The following is a 24,093-nucleotide window of genomic DNA, read 5'->3' on the forward strand; positions in this document are numbered from 1 at the left end:
TGAATGCTGCGACGCAGCACCTGAGATTACTTCCAAAAAGTTGTTCACGCTCTAATTTTTTTACGTTTAACGTTATATTCGTTCGGTACACACGTGTACCGAACCGAAGCCGTGTACCGTTACACCCCTAGGATCTAGTGATATCCAAGCAACAGAGCTTCATTTAGCATGAAATAATTATTGCACTGTATATACAGTGGGGCAAAAAAGTATTTAGTCAGCCACCAATTGTGCAAGTTCTCCCACTTAAAAAGATGAGAGAGGCCTGTAATTTTCATCCTAGGTATACCTCAACTATGAGAGACAAAATGAGAAAAAAAAAAAATCCAGAAAATCACATTGTCTGATCTTTAAAGAATTTATTTGCAAAGTATGGTGGAAAATAAGTATTTGGTCAGTAACAAAAGTTCATCTCAATACTTTGTTATATACCCTTTGTTGGCAATGACAGAGGTCAAATGTTTTCTGTAACCCCCTAATCCCACCAGGAGCGTCTACGCTGCGCTGCGGCTGCGGCGTTTTTAGCGATCGCGGCCACTCTAGTCAATGGGTGCTATTCCTCCAGACACGCTGCGCCGCGCCGCGGCTCGAAGCGTCCCAGAAGCTCCTCGCCGCAAGGAATTTCTAAAATATAGGATGAATCCTATTTTTGACGCGGCGCAGCGCGGCGCAGGCAGGAAGTGGAATGTTCATCCAACAACTGCGAGGCTGCACAAACGACGCTCCGCTTCCGCAACGTTTTGAAACACGCTTGGTGGGTTAGGATGCAGGAGGAGGTCGCAGCGCGGCGCAGCCGCAGCGCAGACGCTTCCGGTGGGATCAGGGGGTAAGTCTTCACAAGGTTTTCACACACTGTTGCTGGTATTTTGGCCCATTCCTCCATGCAGATCTCCTCTAGACTAGAGCAGTGATGTTTTGGGGCTGTCGCTGGGCAACACAGACTTTCAACTCCCTCCAAAGATTTTCTATGGGGTTGAGATCTGGAGACTGGCTAGGAACCACTCCAGGTCCTTGAAATGCTTCTTACGAAGCCACTCCTTCGTTGCCCGGGCGGTGTGTTTGGGATCATTGTCATGCTGAAAGACCTAGCCATGTTTCATCTTCAATGCCCTTGCTGATGGAAGGAGGTTGTCACTCAAAATCTCACGATACATGGCCCCATTCATTCTTTCCTTTACACGGATCAGTCATCGTGGTCCCTTTGCAGAAAAACAGCCCCAAAGCATGATGTTTCCACCCCCATGTTTCACAGTAGGTATGGTGTTCTTTGGATGCAACTCAGCATTCTTTCTCCTCCAAACACGTCTAGTTGAGTTTTTACCAAACAGTTCTATTTTGGTTTCATCTGACCATATGACATTCTCCCAATCCTCTTCTGGATCATCTAAATGCTCTCTAGCAAACTTCAGACAGGCCTGGACATGTACTGGCTTAAGCAGGGGGACACGTCTGGCACTGCAGGATTTGAGTCCCTGGCGGCGTAGTGTGTTACTGATGGTAGCCTTTGTTACTTTGGTCCCAGCTCTCTGCGGGTCATTGACTAGGTCCTCCCGTGTGGTTCTGGGATTTTTGCTCACCGTTCTTGTGATCATTTTGACCCCACGGGAGATCTTGCGTGGAGCCCCAGATTGAGGGAGATTATCAGTGGTCTTGTTGTATGTCTTCCATTTTCTAATAATTGCTCCCACAGTTGATTTCTTCACACCAAGCTGCTTACCTATTGCAGATTCAGTCTTACCAGCCTGGTGCAGGTCTACAATTTTGTTTCTGGTGTCCTTTGACAGCTCTTTGGTCTTGGCCATAGTGGAGTTTGGAGTGTGACTGTTTGAGGTTGTGGACAGGTGTCTTTTATACTGATAACGAGTTCAAACAGGTGCCATTAATACAGTTAACAAGTGGAGGACAGAGGAGGCTCTTAAAGAAGAAGTTACAGGTCTGTGAGAGCCATACATCTTGTTTGTTTGTAGGTGACCAAATACTTATTTTACCGAGGAATTTACCAATTAATTCATTAAAAATCCTACAATGTGATTTCCTGGATTCTTTCCCCCCATTCTGTCTCTCATAGTTGAAGTGTACCTAGGATGGAAATTACAGGCCTCATCTTTTTAAGTGGGAGAACTTGCACAATTGGTGGCTGACTACATACTTTTTTGCCCCACTGTATCCGTTTGTTTAAGGTGTCCAGGTGATGCAGACAGGCTGGACCAGAGTGAGAGACAGAACTGGACTCCTCACAGCAGTGAACTTCAGCACAGGTACAAAGACTCTATTTTTCATACTGTACAAAGAATCAAGAAAGATATTGGTTTAAATGAATGAAGTATTGACTTTAATACACTGATATACATTCCATTAAACAATACTAAATACTAGATCACCTACACATCAGTGAAGTTCAGGTTTTTTTTCCATGCAAAAAGTTACATTTAGATGTTAACAAGCAATATGATTTTGTCAGCTTTCTAATTTGATGTATTGAAGGCAAATATATTTAACACAGTGAGAACTGCTACTATTTATCTCTCAATATTGTCTGTAAAAAACGTGGTAAAAGTGATTCTTTCAGTGAGACAACAGAGCAAGCTTCTACAGTTGCACTACCTTTTGATAACAGTTAAATATTATTTTGTTAATAACATATATTTCAATGTTGATGAACTTCATACTGTTCATTCATAATCTGATTGTCTTTGTAGCTCACTGTTAAAATAAAATAAAAAACATTACAATTACAAAATAATTATATCTACAGCCCCTAAACACACAAACACACCGCTTTCATAAATAACACACTTGTTCTACAATAATATGTTTTATGTTTCCTGTCATTTTTGTTAGGAAAGGACCTGCCTGAAAGACACGACATTTTCTCCTTCTCTGAGAGTCAAGAAGAACATCCAAGAGGAACATTAAAAGCTGATGTTATGAGATTTTAAGACCAGTACAGGACATTCACTAAAAAACTACTTTTATTGTGAAAACACAGTCAGCTGATCGAATGCACCTATTTCCACATCTACACTCCATAAGCTGATTATTTCTATTTGCCTCACTTTATGAGCTTCATATTGCTTGTGCCTTGTACCGCAGAGTTTGCAACGTCACAAATAAATGGGGCCAATCTTCAGTCAGATGTGAATGTGTAATCTAACATTTTCAGTAAGAATAATGAACAAAAAGGAGTGCAAATACAATTTATTGAAATGTGAACCAAAAGTTAATCAAACATGTTCTAAATAAAAAGCACATATGGACAGAAGGTGTAAACCTATTAAATGTATAAGTAAACACATTTAGTCAAATAACGTGACAGACTAGGCCTGTGCAGTTGGTATCAGCTATGCCCAGCATGGGCTCCTCCATCAGGCCTGGTCCTCCTCGCTGAGGCAAGACCCTCAGTCCTCTCCAAACCATCACACAGAGGTTTCTCCCTGAAGTCTCTGCAGCTCTCTGGACACCACGCTGTCTCAATCCGTCCACACTGAATATGAGAGGGGGACAATGAAAATAATAAATGCTTTAGACAATAAGAAATATAAAGTTGACTGTTGAGTTGCTCAGTTTTTTTAGATTGTCAATACTATTACTGTATAACTAATATATCAGGTTAAGAGGCACATTCAAATAAAGATTGGTCTTTAAATACATTTTGTCTTTTTAATTGTTTGTCTCAAGTCAAGGATCTAGAACTGGTACTTAGTTTTAATGATATTTAATGATTTAATGATATGATTATGCTGTTTGGAGGAGGCCTCACAGGTAAGAGCACTAACTAGCTACCATCACATGTACCTTAGCTTGACTTAAATGTATTAAACGTATAGTTAAGTGATATCAAAATATAAATAACTAATGTCATGCAAACATATTAATATTTGCTTAATTCCAGTGTTGAATTTAGCACAATTGCATACACACGTTAAGGGATTTTAAGATTCTGAAGTATTATGCTAAAAACTCAATAACTTTGATTATTATTTATAGTTTTGCTGAATAGTTTCATGTCCGCTTACCTTAGAAACGTAAAATGCGACGGCAGTGTGCAGATGGGGAGCATGTTAGCTTAGCTTGGTAGCTTCAGCTAGCTCTAGAACTTCCAGCTCGGTGGCAGCAGGTCCCGCCTCGGCTCCGCCTCTTTGCCCATTTGGAGCAGGCTGGAGCAGGCGGGAGTTGAACTCTGACGTCACTGTCGAGCCGTAAGTGGCCGACTCTGCCCACTAAGGGCTTCTCGGCAACTCTGCAGAATCCTATGGGTGACGTCACGGACCCTACGTCCATTTATATATACAGTCTATGGCTGCAGTCGAATAGTCCATTTAGCTTAGGAACCTTCCTTACGGAGTGAAATGACCCGGAAGTCCCTCAGTGGCAGCCATGATAAGTGCAGTTCGAATTCTCTAGAATGATAGGAAAGGAGGTTTCAAACTTCCTTTACAACCTCCTTTAGCTTAGGCAGCACTGGACCGCCCTAACCGAAAGGAGAGGAGAAAATGCTGCCCCACAATGCCTTGCAGCCGCAGCATTTGCCGTCACACAACAGTCGGCCGTTCACGGAAACAAACGATTATGACGGAGAAATTATATCATGAAAGTTACTATGCTTATTAAGCATTTTAAAACGTATGTGGTAAGTTGCCAAAGTGCTTTGTTTTGAACGTTCATCAGTATTATAATCAAAGAGAAATATGAACGTTAGTTTTTACTGAAATTATCAAATAAAGTCAACATTTCACAGTCTTTACTGAGCTGTGTGGGGTTTGTTCAACTTTTAAAAGATGTTTGAATGGTGATGTACACAGTGATAGGTGTTAAAGACTAACGTTTATAATAAATATATTTGTATTGATTTTAAGATCTTTTCATAGTCCATACAATCATACGTATTGGGATCATTTGTATTAATGTGGACCGGAGGGAGAGGGTGACGAGCATAAGTTTCACTTTCATTTTTTATTTCAATTCCAACTTTGGTCATGAAGAATATGTTTCTCTGTTGTCCACGTTCATAAAGCATAAAGCAACAGCATCAGAGCACGGTGCAGAGTCTCTAGATGAGTTTACTGTAGTCCCTCGTTCTTATTAAACATCCATGTTGTAGTCCGCTGTATAGAAAACTGTAGTTTCCACAGCAGCAGACGCACAAAATGACGTCTGCTGGCGCATCATAAACACGTCGGATAGTGAAAGTGCAGTTGGATTCTCTAAAGTACAGCAGTCTCTTCTAAGTCCTTTTGAATTCTCCTATCCACTATCCCTTAACCCCGTGACGTTTCACTCAGAGGTCAAGGAATAGGAGATAGGGTTAGAACTTAGGAGCTGATTTTTAAACTATCCGACCACAACCTATGATTCTGACACAAACCTCCCACTGCTTTAATTTAGCAAATTCTACAATATAAAAGTGGCAGATTTGCTTTATTAAAACAGACCAGACCTAGGCTGCATACCAACACAATTAGGAACATGCTCACATCTTACTATGTTGGTCTGAAGAGCTGAAGCATTCATACACAATGGATAAAAACTGTGTTGTCTCATTCTATATCCTGTGAGAAAATGATATACATTTAGCATTAAAAACTCAACATACTATTCCTAGCCTGAGGAAGATATGAATAATCAACAGATTTGAATGGAATCTCTAACATTTTCATGTAGAATAAAAACAAAAGAGTGATTATACAAATTACATTTATTGAAATTTGAACCAGAAGATGAAGCTCAACGAATGTTTTAAATAAAAGGACATAAAACAAAAAGGTGGATAATAATAAAATCTATGGTTATACCAAATGACATTTGGTCAAATGAAATGACACTGAGCCAGTGATAACAACAACGCGTGGATGAAGATGGTGCAGGTCTTTCTTCATGCCCCCCCTCCGTGCTGTCCCCTCAGAGGAAGTAGGGAAATGGGATAAGACCTCTGGACGTCACGCTGTCTCAATGATCCACACTGTTAATATGAGAGGAAAATAATGTTTTAGGAAATGAAAAATATGAAGTTAACAAATAAAACACAGCTCAGGGACGGTAGGTTTTCCTACAAAGTTAACTCAGCCTCCATTGCTTTCCATATCAAATTAGCGTGTTAATAAAATAAGCTATCATGGCTTATACTTGCATATCTAAACAGAATCATGAAAGCATGTTGGTAGAGTCAGGCACACGAGTCCGTTTGAGTGTGTGCGCCGGTGTCTGAACGCTCACTCACTGCTAGCTATGTAGCTAACTGTTAGGCTACTTAGCTTGCATAGTTATGGCACTAAAGGTAGCAAAAGCTAACTTTCATAGCACAGCTTTACTTCTCACTTAACACAATAAAGAAACGGACCGTATAGTACAGCACAAATAACACAAATGATCAATACTTACATATATTTTCACTTGTAGTATTATAATAATTGAAATGCTGGTTCTTCTGGGGGTGTTCTATCCACGCTCAGCTTGCACTGTACAATCGCTGGAGGACTGGGCTGTCACTCAAAAACTGAGTAGCCAATGGGGAGGCACCCCTGAATGTCCCGCCCACCTCGGAGTTTTGTGTCAGAATCTCAAACAAAAAGTGAAGGAGCGCAAATGAGAGTGCTGCTATGGAGTCAGATTTGGGTCAATATTCTAGCGCGTAAAACAAGCTACTCACGAGCGGAAAATGTGCTTTTACACGCGCATAAAATGACCCTCGCGCGCAGATTAAACCCCCGCGAGCGGCTCTGGGCCCGCGAGCGAGCAAGAGGGCTGTCTCTCTCGGCCGCTCGCGGGGGTTTAATCTGCGCGCGAGGGTCATTTTATGCGCGTGTAAAAGCACATTTTCCGCTTCCGGAGTATCAGCCTCGCGGAGTCTGTCTACGCACGCGTGAAAAGTTTCTGGCACTTTGGGGCGGAGCCACTGGACTTTGATTGACAGCTGCCAGGAAACCCGGAGTTGCCAGGTTTGATAAATGCCTGAACTACCAAGAGCCGAGGAGTGACGGCAGCAAAATCAGTTGGACGAGATTGAATGGTAAAGTTGTCCATAAAAAACTATTATATTCGTAAAGTGTACAGCTAATATATATATATATATATATATAAATTAATTTGATATAAAACAATATATTTTTGAGTGGGCTGTATCTGTCGAAAATTGCATATATATATATATATATATATATAAATAAATATAAATGGTTGTAAAAATTGTTTTTTTATTTGCTTGATACAAAAGGACATTCTTTATAACCAATTGCTTTATTATCACGCATTTGTAATATTTGTATGCTAGAACTGTTGTATTATTTTTGAAAAATAAAAAATAGCTCACTTGTCATTCATTTTTATCCTTAATTATCCATCCAACACTGAAAAGGTGGTCCTTGTGAAGAATCTCATCACTATATTCCCTCAGCTGAAAGTCATTTACAACAATAGTTTGCTGAAGATTAAGTTTGTTTTAACCAAGGTATAAGGTTTTTTTAGGTGTGATTTTATGAATTATCTATTCTGTCAACATTTGATGAATTAGAAAAATACTAATATTTTTAAATGTTAACAATTATTTTCTTAATGACATATTGTGCTAATGAAATCCTTGTAATAAAATGTCCAATTAATGTATTCTTGCATTCACATTATAGTGATGAGATTCTTCACAAGGACCACCTTTTCAGTGTTGGATGGATAATTAAGGATAAAAATGAATGACAAGTGAGCTATTTTTTATTTTTCAAAAATAATACAACAGTTCTAGCATACAAATATTACAAATGCGTGATAATAAAGCAATTGGTTATAAAGAATGTCCTTTTGTATCAAGCAAATAAAAAAACAATTTTTACAACCATATATATATATATATATATATATATATATATGCAATTTTCGACAGATACAGCCCACTCAAAAATATATTGTTTTATATAAAATTAATTTATATATATATATATATATATATATATATTAGCTGTACACTTTACAAATATAATAGTTTTTTATGGACAACTTTACCATTCAATCTCGTCCAACTGATTTTGCTGCCGTCACTCCTCGGCTCTTGGTAGTTCAGGCATTTATCAAACCTGGCAACTCCGGCTTTCCTGGCAGCTGTCAATCAAAGTCCAGTGGCTCCGCCCCAAAGTGCCAGAAACTTTTCACGCGCGCGTAGACAGACTCCGCGAGGCTGATACTCCCGCGAGCGAGCAAGAGAGCTGTCTCTCTCGGCCGCTCGCGGGCCCAGAGCCGCTCGCGGGGGTTTAATCTGCGTGCGAGGGTCATTTTATGCGTGTGTAAAAGCACATTTTCCGCTCGTGAGTAGCTTGTTTTACGCGCTAGAATATTGACCCAAATCTGACTCCATAGCTGCAGCGAGAGCAAAAGTCTGATCATTGAGAAAGAAGAAACAAGAACGGCAAACAAAAACCTATGTTAAAACAAAGAAAAAAGACTTATAGTTTACATGATTACACAAATGATTTGTTTGCAACTTATAGTTTTATTTTTGAAATTTATTTTATTTTGCTTGACTCAGTTTTTTTTTCTTTTGACCTCATAGTTTTGCTTTATTCTGAGAAAGTGTTGCTTTATCTTTATGATACAAAACTAATCCCATAGACTGCAGGATTGTGAGTGTTGGATAAACTCAAATAAACTGCATGATGAACTTTAAATAAACATGTCACCCTGTGCTAAAGTTAGGGTTATATTTCTGAAAAATTAACAGAGGAATAACCCATATCCAACATATATTCTTTACTAGGCAAAAGTTCATCCGTCTAATTAATGTTTTCATGTTTTTCACAATATAAAAAACATAGCCATCCATATCGGGTTAGCAGAGGTGGACAAAGTAATTATACTTTTTACTTGAGTAAAAGTAGAAATACACCAGTCTAGCAATACTCTCTTACCAGTAAAAGTCCTTCATACAAAATCTTACTTGAGTAAAAGTACAAAAGTATCGGCATCAAAATATACTTAGAGTACCAAAAGTAATGTCCCATTTTAGAATCATTACATTTCGGTATAATGATTATTGATGCATTAATGTGTTCATCACAGCTGTTAAAGGTGGAGCTTATATAAATACTGCTGATCGATATCTTAACCTATCATTTTATATCATATTTAATTTATAATTATATCTATTTGTTAAATAAATGTAGTACAATATTGGCTTCTAAAATATAGTGGAGTAGAATACAAAATAAGCATAACATGGAAATACTTAAGGAAACTACAAGTTCACCAAAATCTTAGATAGGTGCAGTTCTTTTAGCCGGTATTTGCACATCTGTACACAAGCAACCTCTTATCCAATTTCCATAACAGTACTGCACATATTTTATTTCAGTTTATTTTATTATTCTGAGTACTTGGCAATAGTATACTGCACTTAGTTTCATTTGTGTACATCCAGATCACATGTAAATAATTGTACTATATCTTAACATATAATAGTTTCAATTATTCTGATTTTATTCGTTGGTTGTTATCTTACTTTTTATCTTCTTTAACTGTGTTTATGTATGCACCTTGAATACCAAGGTAAATCCCTCATATGTGTAAACCTCCTTGGCAATAAACCAGTTTCTGATTCTGATTGAGTAAATGTACTTCAATACATTACACCACTACCTGTTGGTTAGTTGTAAACGGAAGCATCAACACTGATACAATTTTAATCAAGGATTATGACTCCTACATTCAGGGCCGTCCCTCCCTACAGGCCGATCATGCAGGCTGCATGGGGCCTCACATTGCGCAGGGGGCCTCGCGCAGGGGGCCTCGCGCAGGGGGCCTCGCGCAGGGGGGCATCGGCTTATGAGCTCGGCTTGTGCGCAGTTCTTAGCGCAGTTCTCCGCGCACCAATTTTGCCAATTGCCATATTAAAATATCAGCTGCAATTCATGACATGAAGAAGGCAGTCTCTGCATAGCATACAGGCTAATGGAGATGCAGTTATCTCCAGCATTCTTTATTTACCATTTTTTCCCCTTTTATTCATTTTTACGTCAATTTGCACATTTCATGGTGATGCTCAGCCTCTCCCCTTAACTCCTAACAGTCATCATCATGTCAACCACAACACAGAGAAATACTGATAGAAATGTGTGTCTAGTTGTTGATACATTGCTGACAGAGGGAACTACATTTGAATACAGATTTAAGAAATATCCGTTTTTGAGCATGTCATAAGCATGTTTTGTTTTGACTATATTACAACTATATTATAATAAAATATAGTATTTATATTATTGAATTGATTATGATTATTATTATTAGTAGAAGTAGTTTATTTGCATCAATTATATTTTAATCTTTTTGAGGCTAGTATTTGGCAAATGCAGACGTATTCAGCTGTAAACGCATACTGAAGGACATACATGCACATTTACCATTTACCTCACGGCCCGTCCACACAGCGGCGTGCGTGGAAAGCTTCACCATTCACTTTGAATGGGGTTACGTCACTCTTCGCCGAACTGCATTGTGGGAAGCGACGCGGAGCTTTGCTGGCGTGGCTCGCAGCAAAAGTTGAGCAATGTTCAACTTTTGAAGCCTCGGCAGAAGCGTCAGCCAATCGAATCATATGCCAGTACAAGCTCTAGCCAATCAAACCGCTGCTTGTGTGTCAGGGGCGGGAGATTCATGCGATTGGTTGTTGGTGGAGTTTCAGACACGCCCCCCGGGAAGCTTCAACGCATGCCGCGGTGTGGATGGGCCGTCACTGTTTAAAAAAGTAACTGTGTTGATAATAATAATAAACAGGAATTATATTTGCAAAGTACTTTGTTTCCCAAACATTTATTTTCACTCCTGTCAGTGGGGGGGAGGCCTCATCTCACAATGTCGCTTGGGGCCCCAAGTTGGCCAGGGACGGCCCTGCCTACATTGAAAGCATTTTATAATGAGTCCTTGACAAAAATATGACAACATAAGCAGTTACGGCCCGTCCACACAGCGGTGTGCGTTGAAGCTTGCTGGCGGGTGTGTCTAAAACTCGACCAACAACCAATCACATGAATCTCCCGCCCCTGACACACAAGCAGCGGTTTGATTGGCTAGAGCTTGTACTGGCATATGATTCGATTGGCTGACGCTTCTGCAGAGGCTTCAAAAGTTGAACATTGCTCAACTTTGCAGCGAGGCATGCCAGCAAAGCTCCGCTTCCCACAATGCAGTTCGGCAAAAAGTGGAGTCACCCCATTCAAAGTGAATGGTGAAGCTTTCAACGCACACCGCTGTGTGGACGGGCCGTTACGATTCCCTTACACTGATATTGTCTGTAGTGACAGTGTATCAATCATGACCAAAATCTTAATCCAAAAATTACCTTTATTAGCTTCTGCAGCTTGTTGTCGCAGAGCTGAAGTCCAACCAAAATTCCTGGAAAAAAACAAAGATATTAAGTAAAAGAAGTTACACTTAGTGTATGTTATCTTGACTTTTAACTTTTCACATCCCCTGATCAGTTTTCATGCACATTTTACGCAGTGCACTCAATCTGAATACGGATATTGTACATATTTGTTGTCCCTAGTCATTTTGTACTTTTTTTATAATTGTATTCTGTTTTTGACTTTTGCAGCAATTAACCTGTATTCTATTTCCTCTTGATATATTTACTGTATGCAAACATTTGGTTCAGGGGCATAGAGGGCCAATCCACTAATCGGCAGATCACCGGTTCGATCCCCGCATCCCCCAGTGACACTTAACACCAAATTGCTCCCCATAGGTGTATACATATGTGTTTGAATGGAAAAATGTTGGCATGTTGCGCTTTGATGTGGCTAAAGAAAGCGTTATACAAATACAAGTTCAGTTCATTAAGACGTGACCTCCTGTCAAAGTATGCTTGCTGCAGCTAGCATACAATACATACATGTAAAATGACCGCAATTAATATAGACTAAAGTCGACTGATCTATATTCTGCTTTAAAACAAACATGTCTTACCTGTGACTCCATAGCTGTTCGAAATTATTAAGCAAAACCCGACTGTTTCTTTGGATATAATGCCCTACGTGCCTACCGGGCGCCGCCATGTTGTTACTAACTGAAGGCTTCTGGGAGGGAGAAACCATGTGGGCTGTGAAAAGGGGAGAGCACAATAATAGCACATTGTATTTTAAATAAATACTACTCTTAATTCATACGTGTCCTCGAGCAAGCTACAATTTTAACATAGAGTAATATATTCCAATAGCACCATATCCCCTAGATTTATGAAAAGTCTATTTATCTGTTCTTGTCTCCCCCCTCAAATGTTACGTTAGGTCCCATGATCCCTCCACGTGGTGCAGACCAGGAGCAACTGAGTGTGTGGCATGTGGTTCAACTGTACGCCATGAATTTATATCAATAAAACTTTAGCTTAATTCTCCGAAAATGTTGTTTAGTAAAGAAGCGCCATGGCGGCGTCTGGAAGGCCTGTCGTTTGGCATGTACTCAGCTGAAGAGATAAGGTGAGAAAAGACATGTTGCTAGCTTTAGGACTTAATGCTAAACATGAGTTGAAAACAACATGCCTGCTCATCGCAGCATGCTATAACATCATGTTGTAGTCGTTTCCTCGCATATTGCACACATATTTAAGCTCATATTTAAGAGTTGCTATGTCAATGTTCATAATAGATATTTTGTATTTGTTTTTTTTACGTCAATTCATTTTTTTCTGTTAAATTGGTTAGTCTTCTGTTTTTCATATACATATCTTGCCGTGTTTTATTAATAAGTGACATACCTTGCATGTCCTCCTATCTGAAACATTTATTATTTATCTGTTTATATCAAATGTTCGCTTATTATTTTTCGTTAAACTCTTCATTACTTTTCTTTATAGTACAAAAAAACATGTATAATTTATATATTTTAATTTCCTTCATGTTATTCTCGCTCTTTAACTAACTTACTTTGGGTAATATGCATTAACTCTTTAAGGACCTATTAAGATGACATTAACCGACTTAATTCAGATTACACTTTAATAATATAGTTATTCCCTGCAGTGGTAAAATGACCCAGAAATGTATATGAATTCAAAATAATTGTGGAGTGTGTTATTATAATGATGCATCGTTCCCATCTCCTGTCCAGGAAGCTGAGTGTGAAGACGATCACTAACTTCAGGTTCCTGGATGCCGTTGGGAATGTGGCCCCAAACAGCCTGTATGATCTGGCCCTGGGACCAGCAGACAACAAAGAGGTACGCCTCCACTGAAATAATATAACTTGCACACATGTGTATGATACAGTAATCATGACACATCTGTTAAATGCTGTACATGTATCTGTTGCATATATTGTGCGCTGTAACTTACAATAAAAAATAAATCATGTTTCATTCCGTGTTTTTTACCAGGTGTGTTCAACCTGCTGTCAGGACTTCAACAACTGTCCAGGTCACATGGGGCATGTGGAGCTACCTCTACCTGTTTACAACCCGCTGTTCTTTGATGTAAGCCGATCCACGAATGCACCACAAAACTGTACTACTAACATGTTAACTTTATTACTGTGTGTGATTCTGTCAATGTTAGATGAGCCTTAGGGGTTAAAATCTGATACTTTAGTATTCACTTTCTGTCAACGCAAGTTGCTCGAATTTATTATGATTTTCAAATACAGAACAGGCTTTCTGCTCATTTGACTGATCTGATCCAAACTCATGGTTTTGATTTTCTTCAGATTATTCAATTGTATTGTTAAGAGCCAAAGTTGTTAGTGGATTCATTTATTAGTTCACTAAACATGTTCATAACCCATGAATTGATCATTTTTGCACTGTTGGTTGAACAACACAATTAAGATCATACCTTTCAGATATGCAATATGTTTGTGTTTATGATCTCCTAAATTATCATTAGTTTCAGGCTAAATCACTTTCTGAATTGACAATCCCTGCTTTTATGATTTTTGTACCAACATCTTTTGACCAGTAATATAACGTTATGCCATTATTTCACCTTCTTCTCACCTCCTCCATCAGAAACTGTACCTGCTGATCCGTGGCTCGTGTCTCTCATGTAACATGCTGCTGTGCCCTCGCGCCGCCATTCACCTGCTGCTCAGCCAGCTGCGGCTGCTGGACCACGGGAACATGCAGGAGGTGTACCAGGTGGAGCAGGTCCTCAGCCAGGTGGGTCTGAAGCACCTGGGGAATCTAGTGATGGAGATTGGTACACATGGGGTGGGCAATATGACCAAACATCGTATCACGGTACAAGTACATTCATATCAAATCGCGATATATAGATTTACATTTAAGAAATAGTTTAAAATAATCATTGCCTACTTTATCGCTAATGGCTTTTATTTAGATTTGATTAACTTCACATGAGACAATGCTTGAGTTAACAAGAAAAGACACAAACCAGTAAAAGTTAAGAGAATCAAAATGGATTCTTTAAAGTTTCTGATAAAAAATAATTCCAAGTGTTAAAGGTGGGGTAGGTAAGTTTCAGAAACCGGCTCGAGTGCACTAACATTTGAAAGTACACAGCCGAAAAGAATCCGCCCCTTCCTTCACCTCCTCCAACACACATGAACGCGCACATGACGTCAGCAGACTGGTGAAAGTGGCCGCCTGTTGCTGGCACGAGATACATTTGTGCGTGCACGAGATGGAAGGCTGACAGACAGGGCGGCAATCCAATCCGTTTAGCCGGTTGTACTTTTTACAGTATTACGGCTTCCACAGATGAATTTTTTTAATGGATTTGTTGTCAAAGCACTTCAGATATTCATTGCTATCGGGATGTTAAGAGCATTCCATGGAATATAACAAAAAGTGTATCTCGAGCCGGTTTCTCAAACTTACCTACCCTACCTTTAAAGGTTTCCAGTTTAACAGGTGCAAATATATATACTAGCCTAACTTCGGTTTGTGCAATATTAAGGCATATCAAATAACACAAATTAGTATTTTACAGTAAATAGGTAAATGTAGAATTTGCTCCTTTTTATATTTTAAATTGATAAAACAAATTTTTTGCAAATGTCACCTTAATTGTGATTATATTATTTTTTGCAGATGTGTGAATGAACTGTTTTCAATGTAATCTTTATTTTCAAATTGTCTGTCAGCACCTGGAGGAGAACCCCAAAGCCACAGGAGATGAGATCCAGCTGGTGCTGAAGCAGTTTACAGACAGCATAGTCGGAGTAAACACTGAAGGCTCAGCGAACACCAAACCGGTGAGTACACACACACACACACACACACACACACACACACACACACACACACACACACACACACACACACACACACACACACACACACACACACACACACACACACACACACACACACACACACACACACACATACACGCGCACACACACACACACATGCACACATACACATACACACGCACTGCACACACACACACACACACACACACACACACACACACACACACACACACACACACGCACACTCACACACGGACTGCACTCCATTACAAACATCACAAATCAACCAAAGTGTGTTTGAATCATAGAATCTATAGTGTCATGTGTGTGTGTGTGTTTTCAGATCAAACACCTTGTTGAAAAGAAGTACAGTTTGATCAATGACTTCTGGAGGATCCATATGAAATCTAGGAAGTGCCCTTACTGCAGGTAACATGATAAAAGTGGTTTGGCCTTTACTTGATTGTGATTAAATGTTGGTCTGAAATACTTTCTGTTGAAAAGCTGAACCATCTACAGTCTTGTCTTTAGTCGTGTGGAACCAGTCACACTTTTGTGTTTCTACTGCACCGTAAGGCACAACTCCACTCAAATTGACTTTTTTGTTTATTTCTCAAATTAAATGGTCAATGTGTCATAGGACAATACAATGAGGTGATGACATGTTGGACAGACTTGTAAACTGCAACTTGACTGTTTTCAAGCTGGTTATCTTAGTTATTCGCTTGACCTGGTTTTTAAGGGGCCTATTATGCTCATCTGGGTCATATTTCTATTTTGTTCCTCTACTGCAGGGGTCGGCAACCCCTGGCACGCGTGCCAGCATTGGCACGCGGCACCATAACCAGTGGCACACTAGGAATGAGTGGAATAAGTGTGCAAAATATTTAAATTGTATTTTCGGATCCTGAACGAGACCACCGCCAGAGCGCGTCTCCCCGTTACCTGCACAAGGAAGCCATGCACGCAACGCAGCCCCGCTCTGTTTATCTCCAGGTGACTTTCTGCCGCTTTCCTCCGTGGTGCTGATCGTTTCACCACGGAGGAAAGCACTTCACTAATTGCAGTACCCATAAGGAGCTGTACAAATGCCGCAGTTTTTGCCTGGCTGTGTATTTAGTTGAAAGCCCAGTGGCGATCTGCTCATCTCTCATCGAAATAATATGCTACAAAGGGGCGGACTGGCCATCTGTGTGTTGAACTTTCCTGTCGGCTCCCAGACCGTAGTCGAGGAGGGCAGAAGCAACAAGCTTCAGGTTCAATAACCCACTTTAGCTTAAATAACTGGAGAGAGGCGAGCTCTTCTTGGGAGGTTGTTGCATTTATTTAGCTGTTCTTCTGTTTCACAAAATACATCACAGACCTCTGTTTTTCTGCTTCCTCGTTTCACTTCCAGAAACATAAGGCACTTTCACACCGCAGTACTTTTCCCACAAAGGTTCATGAGAACTTAGTTCATGTGAACTCTTTAGTTCGCATGAACTAAGTACAGATCGCGTTCACACCGGAATAAGTCCCTGGGGGAGGATTAGGCAAATGAAGCCGCTGACGTCACTTCTTCTTCTTCTGCTTTGGGCTTACTGGCAGGCTGCAAACCACTTCACGGCGTATACTGCCGCCCAAAGTCCCCGGCCGGAAGTCCCCGGAGTTAGGGACTGGCTTCAGTAGAAGCTGCTGGGACTCCCAGCAGCTTCTACTGAAGCCTTCCGAGTAAATCGCCAGAACGCCGACACCTCCTCATCTCCACCGCTCCCATGTTTTATTTTGTGTTGCCATAAGTTAGTCTCTCTGCGTTTCTGCGCTGGGCTAATGCTAATAATGCTAATGCGAGGATAATAAAATGGCGGCTTCACAAAACTTTTTGGGAGTTTTACGGGGCGTGGTTTGCAATCCGCCCAGCCAATCAGAAATATAGTTATTTTCTCACAAGAGAGCCGTACGAAAGTCCCTGCTCTCTAGCAGCTCTCTGCTCTCTAGCAGGGACTTTCGTGGGGGTAAAAAGGTTCACATGAACTCATTTTAGTACCGGCTCTTTTTGGTGTGAACGCGACAAAAGAGTTCTCATGAACCTTTGTGGGAAAAGTACTGCGGTGTGAAAGCGCCTATAGACACGTTCCCTCACTGTCGCTCTACCATCCACAAACACACATGCACAAGCCACGCCCCTCTCTCTTAAAGGGACAGCGATCTCATCTCACTCTGCATGACCCTAATATCACAACATGTGTGCTCTGGAGAATCACAGAAAGGACGATCGTCCTTATTATTATGCCGTTCAAACCAATTATTTAAATGTGTTTGTTAAATTCGGCATCATGTAAGTTGCGCTGACAGGTCCACACACTGCTTCCCCGCAACAAGGCTCCCCTGCCTTCCAGCTGATAGTTGATGAGCTTCAAGCTCCTCAACCCCCCCCCCCCGTTGATAATTCTCGATCGTTGGCACGCTGATAACAATTTATTTTTTAAATGGCACTTCATATCAAAAAGGTTGCCGACCCCTGCTCTACTGTGACATGTTTCCATGCTTTAATGTTCAAAAAGCTCTTTATTTTTCTCATGCTGCCTGTGCTGCAGCACCTCTTTTCACCTTCTGTCTGAAACCAGAGCCCAGTCTGCTCTGATTGGCTAGCTGTCTGGCTCTGTTGTGATAGGGGATATAAGCCTTTGCAGACCATTTACATGCACACAAACCTATATAACACACTTACAGGAAAGGGAAAGCCCAAAAAGCATACAATGGCCCCTTTTATTAAAGGTCCCATGTCATGGCCATTTCTACTGATCATAATTCCATTATTGAGGTCTACTAGAATAGATTTATATTGTGCAATTTTCCAAACTTACATTGGTTTCTCATACAGCATCTCTGTAAAGTATGTGTATTCACTCTCTGTCCTAAACGGCTTGTTCGAGCTCCTGCCCCCCCTCCCTGTGAGCCCAGTGTGCTCTGATTGGTCGAGAAGCTGACAGGCTCGCACACACACACACACTGCTGCAGGAGCAGACAGGCATGTCGATACAGCGAGAACAAGCGAAACTCACCCTGAGCACACACAAACACTCACAGCCGAAGTAAAAACAATAAGTGTGGCTTGATATTGAGTAAGAAAAAGGTTTATAACGCTGTGAGCATGGGTCTGCGGAGAGCATTTCTCCGAAAACGTTTACCCATCTAAACAGTGGTGGTAGACCTTGTTTGTTTTAAACATCATAAATACACAAACAACAATGAATACTTACAGGTTGTGTACCCGAATCTCCCGCTGGTCCAAACAGTGTGTGTGTGTGTGTGTGTGTGTGTGTGTGTGTGTGTGTGTGTGTGTGTGTGTGTGTGTGTGTGTGTGTGTGTGTGTGTGTGTGTGTGTGTGTGTGTGTGTGTGTGTGTGTGTGTGTGTGTGTGTGTGTGTGTGTGTGTGTGTGTGTGTGTGTGTGTGTGTGTGTGTGTGTGTGTGTTGCAGCCGCATGAGTGCAAACTGCCCCCTCGCACACAGATGGCGAGAGAGAGATCTCTCGTCAGGATTGGAAAGATCGAAAATACTAAAAATAATCATAGATTCATTTTTGCCATCTTTTTGCATATTAGATAACGGAGTTGACGACACCAAAACTGCAATATAATGTTTGTGTAGCATAATAAATATGACATATCGTTCTTCAGTGCCCTACGCTGTACATATCCGACATTAATCGCTGAAAGGTTTTGGAAGCTTTGTTTCGTGAAAGGCTGGCAGAGGGTGCGGCCATAGCTCTGGGCGTGGCTACTGGGTATTCACACGTCAGAGTACCCAGGAAGTAAATGAGAAATCTCAAACAAGGCGTTTTGGGGAGGTCGTGTGTTAGAGTTTTACTCGCTACAGGGTGTACTTTGAGGGGTTTTGACTCTGCAGACCGTTTACATGCATAAAAACCTTCATAACACACAAGGGGACGGGTAATAACCAGAAAAGCATGACATGGGACCTTTAAATAACCCTGAGAATGCAGTCTCACACAGGATATCATCCAGCAGGGGGCAGTGTTTGCTAACAGGTCTACTCACAGATTAAACACCTGTACTAACTCACTGCACTCTGTCTATCAATACTATTGAGTCCTCATTGCTTTTTGCACACTTCTAAGCCATATCCAGAGATGAAACGGTGTGTAGCCAAGGCCCATGCTGAAATAACAATTTATTATCGTATTTGTCTTTGGACCATTTGTTTTCTATTTGTTGTCAGTTTTCAGCAATTAGTAGCCTGCTCCTCTTTATTAAGTGAAGCTAATCCATCCCAGTTCAGTGTTCTTCAAGTGGATGATTATTAACCTCTTTACTGTTTACTGTTGTTGTTCGGGTTTAAATACGAGTTGTACAATGAATCCGCAAAGCAAGGACTCTCACTGGCCACAATGAGTGCATTGTGTTACTACAATCAACATACAAGCATACAGGAAAATGGCTTTTGATTGTCTACGATTATTATATAATACTAAAATAATAATATAACATTTGATGCTGTAATCATGTTCTTTTGTGTGTTTGTGTGTGTAGTACTGGCAAGTTTACAGTGCGCCGTGAACACAACAGTAAGCTGATTGTCACAATGCCATCGGGAGCACAGACCCTTGGCAACACTGATGGTAGGTTATATTTGATTAAATTGCTGTTGTTTATTGTGCTGATGGTAATGCAAGCAAGACTGAAAATAAACATATTGTTAACTTCTAAAGAATTTGTGGGAACGATATATTGTATGGGACAATGTGCAGCGAGGAGCTCATTCTTGAAAAAATAACCTAGTGTATGTGTGTATGTATATATTCACACTGCTGGTTTTGTTCCTGTCCCTGCAGAGGATCTGGCGGGAAAGAGAGTGTACCTGACGGCGAGTACTGCCAGAGAACACAGCAACAAACTGTGGGCGAAAGAAGGTAGGCCTAGAAAACAATGTCCTTTGACTGTTCAAAGGGCTAGATAACATTATTCTAACATTGTGCTCTCATCAGAGGGTACATAAGACTTATAATCCCCCTTTTCATAACCAATTTTTGTCTTGAATCTATCAAATCTGAGTTTTTAACTTTTTTTTGTAGTTATTAAGAAGTGCACCCGAAATGTCAGAGCTGCAAAAAAAAGAGAGGCAAAAACCTGATTTCCTTTTGTCTGTTAGAAGGAATGCATTTTAAAATCTGCTTCATATCGTCTCTCCTGCTTCGAGGTTTCTTCTTGAAGTGCCTGTTCTCAGGAATGGAGGAGGGGAAGCTGTCACTGGCAGCAGAGGAAGGTTTCTATTCTGACCACTTCTTCCTCGAGCTGCTGGTGGTCCCACCCTGCAGGTACAGCCTGAACACACACACACTCTGAACACACGGAACCACTGGTAGTAGGGATGCACAATAAATACAAATGTTATTAAAATAGCAATATAGTGCAGGAGTAAGTCCTGTTTCTTTTGTTTGGATGCCTAAAGTAAGATCTGTGGTTTACACAAGCTGAAGAGATTTTGGCGTTTCATTCTACGACAAAAAACCATCAGTAAATACATCTCTGGTGAATATCTGAAGCTTCTACAAGTCATAAAAACAGCAGTTGCTAAGTTAGACAATTAACAGGGTTCTTACGGTCCTTAAAAACCTGGAAAAGTCATGGAAATTCAAAATGCTAATTCCAGGCCCTGGAAAAGTTATGGAAAACGATATTTTTCCCAAAGTTTTGGAAAAGTCATGGAAATGTAAAGTTGCGTCAAATGTAATTTACATTTGATCTAATCGCCGAAATAATCTGCGGTCGCGAGCTGTTATGTGCCATCATGACGCGCATGGTGTTATTTTTGAATATATGAAGCGCGAGCTGTGTGCTCGAGTCTAACTAAAGTTGCATCAAATATAATTTATATTTGATCTAATTACCGAAATAGTAATACTATAATGATAATACATACTGTATCGTATAGTAATGAAACGTAAAATGGCATTTAACTGACGAGGTATTTTGCTGGTGAGAGATTTTAGTTGCTATAGCTGTAGAAGCTAAGTATGTTTTAGATAGGCACAACATGTTTCATTATGCAGACCTTGTTTTCCTGTTCCATGTTCAAATAAACCATTTTCAGTGGTACCGCTGAGATAGTCATTTTTTGGTCATGGGAAATGAGGTAAAGGTCATGGAGAAGTCTTGGAAAATCATTGGTGAAAAAGTGTATGAACCCTGAATTAAACGTAATCACACCGAGCATTAGCCACCTTTAGCTTAGCGGTGGTGACGTGGAGTCATGTGATGTAGTTTGTTTTATAGCATACATTAGCTGTTTACTTCAAGTAATTGTATTTACACTTCAAACATGTGTTAATGTGAAGATTATCCTGCTGAACAAAACGTGTAAGTATCATAAACATAGTGTTTGTATTTTCTGCAATACTCCAAAATCCGATGGAAAACAAAAATATGGCATAACTGTACCAAACTATTGATATGACCTTATTGCTTTATTAAACCCGTTCTTCTCCACAGGTATCGTCCAATCAATCGCATCGGTGACCAGATGTTCACCAACGGTCAGACAGTCAACATGCAGGCGGTAATGAAGGACTGTGCAATCATCCGGAAACTGCTGGCTCTCATTGCGGGGGAGAAGATTGATAAGGAGGAAGAGGTAAGAGGAAGTGCTTACAGTTCTGATTCCCTTTTTTTATTTTTTATGATTGTGTATTATAGGGAAGGCTGCACACATGCAATTCCCTTTTTTTTCCTCAGGCTCCAGAGCAGATGGACCAAGCGTTTCTGACGGGGATCCCCGGGCTGACGGTCACAGATAAACTCTACAACATCTGGGTGCGGCTGCAGACACACGTCAACATCGTCTTTGACAGCGACATGGACAAAATGATGTCGGAGAAATACCCCGGAATCAGACAGGTATCCTGCGACTTTGCCCAACGTCAGATTACTATGTTTCTCTTGCTTTCTCTGACCCATTCATCAAGAAATCACCACAGTATCCAATGAATGGGACTACATGGCAAGATAACTACATCAGTGATGGAAATCCATTCAATCAAATGACCCAATTTTCCCCATGGATAAATAAAGAATTCTTATTTTTGTCTTATTTCTCTCTCCGATAATGCTACATTACAAAGAAATTCATTATAATTAGGGCTGTCAGTCGATTAAAATATTTAATCGCGATTAATCGCAAATTAATCGCACATTTTTTATCTGTTCTAAATGTACCTTAGAGGAATATTTTTCAAGTTTTTAATACTCTTATCAACATATGAGTGGACAAATATGCTTTATGCTAATGTTTATTATCATTTGAACAATGACAAATATTCTCATGAATATTAAACACAACAACCTGTGTGTGTGTGTGTGTGTGTGTGTGTGTGTGTGTGTGTGTGTGTGTGTGTGTGTGTGTGTGTGTGTGTGTGTGTGTGTGTGTGTGTGTGTGTGTGTGTGTGTGTGTGTGTGTGTGTGTGTGTGTGTGTGTGTGTGTGTGTGTGTGTGTGTGTGTGTGTGTGTGTGTGTGTGTGTGTGTGTGTGTGTGTGTGTGTGTGTGTGTGTGTGTGTGTGTGTGTGTGTGTGTGTGTGTGTGTGTGTGTGTGTGTGTGTGTGTGTGTGTGTGTGTGTGTGTGTGTGTGTGTGTGTGTGTGTGTGTGTGTGTGTGTGTGTGTGTGTGTGTGTGTGTGTGTGTGTGTGTGTGTGTGTGTTGGATCGTTGGAGCTATGTGCAACTCAAGGCATATGCTCGAACGGGAGCTGCCTGGACGCTGCAATCATGTTGCGCACTATCCGTGCTGAGTTTGCTGACTTTTCGTACAATGTCCCACTGTCTGGCTTCCTGCATAAAGTCAAGTGCTCGGCGCAGTTGTGGCGAAATGTCGCTCCTCTGTTTTCATTTAAACAGCTCCATATCCATTAGCACAGCTAGCTAGCACCAGATGCTAACAACAACAACAATGCACGTAAGGTCTCTCTCTCGCTCGCTCGGGCCACACATACACACACCCTCCCGGTCCTCCAGATGGCCAGTCGGTGCCTGCCGGTGAGCCTGGAAGTGTGGTCTGCCACAAGCGGGCGGCAGGAGCGGGGCTGTCAGCATCAGCTTGTAGATGGTATTTTAAACTCGATGCGCTCTGAAAGTACGGGGCGGCCGAGGAAAAAAAATACACATGCGTTAAAATAATTAGTGGCGTTAATTTTTTTTTTCGTTAGCGCGTTATTAACGCGTTAACGCAATATTCCGCATTTGACCGATTATCGGTATCGGCCTTTTTTTTTATCAAATTGCCGATAAAACTTTGGCTCTGATGCGGCCGTTTCTCTGGCTGCAGTCACCACTCTGTGTACACAAGCAATGTCCCGCCCACAGCGCTATCTGATAGGCTATTACTGAAGAGCCAGCCAGAGAGGCGGGACCTTCTCAGATTACAGGCAGGTGCGAAAGAACGCAGACACAGACTGAAGCAAGCAGCAGCGCTGAGCGGCAGAGCCATACATGTGTTAAACCGAAGTTCAATAAACATCCCTATCCCCTATGCTGAAGTTGCAAAAACACCACGATCTTATGATCCAATTCTATCAGTTTCCCAGTTACACAGGGACGCGGGAAGTCGGTCAGAGTTGGGGGTGCGTGCAGCGTCTCGCAGCGGAGTAACTGTGGTGCGGAGGGGGGGGGAGGGACTGCGAGTGGAGCCTCGCAGTTTTTCAGATTGATATGTGAAGCTCATTAGCTAGCCAACATGTATCTAGCAAATGTTTAGCACAATATTAGAAGTGAGGCTACTAGACTAACGTTAGGTCTACTGTAATAGCCTCACTTTTAATAGTTTGCAAAACATTAGCTAGCACTAGTGTTTTGCAGTTGCTAACAGCTTATTGGGGTTTTATGCTAGATAGACAGATATAATAAATTAAGCATTATTGTTAG

General features: G+C 40.8%; 2 protein-coding genes across 2 annotated transcripts in view; one reads left to right on the forward strand and one right to left on the reverse strand.

Moving 5' to 3' along the window:
* The window catches only part of LOC117550374 (pentatricopeptide repeat domain-containing protein 3, mitochondrial-like), a gene marked incomplete at its 3' end in the record, with an annotated part of 28,171 nt that extends 16,101 nt beyond the window's left edge, over positions 1-12,070 (reverse strand). Inside the window, exons 1-2 of the mRNA XM_034222801.1 lie at positions 11,941-12,070; positions 11,315-11,367 (exon numbers count right to left, since the gene is read on the reverse strand). Coding sequence (XP_034078692.1) covers positions 11,315-11,367; positions 11,941-12,068 — 181 coding nt within the window. The remainder of the gene's footprint in view (positions 1-11,314; positions 11,368-11,940) is intronic.
* A 302-nt stretch (positions 12,071-12,372) lies between these two features.
* polr1a (RNA polymerase I subunit A) overlaps positions 12,373-24,093 on the forward strand; it is a 100,618-nt gene continuing 88,897 nt past the window's right edge. The window contains 11 exon segments of the mRNA XM_034222800.1: positions 12,373-12,449; positions 13,081-13,189; positions 13,346-13,441; positions 13,973-14,122; positions 15,070-15,180; positions 15,524-15,609; positions 19,714-19,802; positions 20,016-20,093; positions 20,381-20,498; positions 21,673-21,814; positions 21,916-22,077. Of these exon segments, the coding sequence (XP_034078691.1) occupies positions 12,373-12,449; positions 13,081-13,189; positions 13,346-13,441; positions 13,973-14,122; positions 15,070-15,180; positions 15,524-15,609; positions 19,714-19,802; positions 20,016-20,093; positions 20,381-20,498; positions 21,673-21,814; positions 21,916-22,077 (1,218 nt within the window).

Source organism: Gymnodraco acuticeps, unplaced genomic scaffold, assembly GCF_902827175.1.
Source record: "Gymnodraco acuticeps unplaced genomic scaffold, fGymAcu1.1, whole genome shotgun sequence".
NCBI classification, from domain to species: Eukaryota; Metazoa; Chordata; class Actinopteri; order Perciformes; family Bathydraconidae; genus Gymnodraco; species Gymnodraco acuticeps.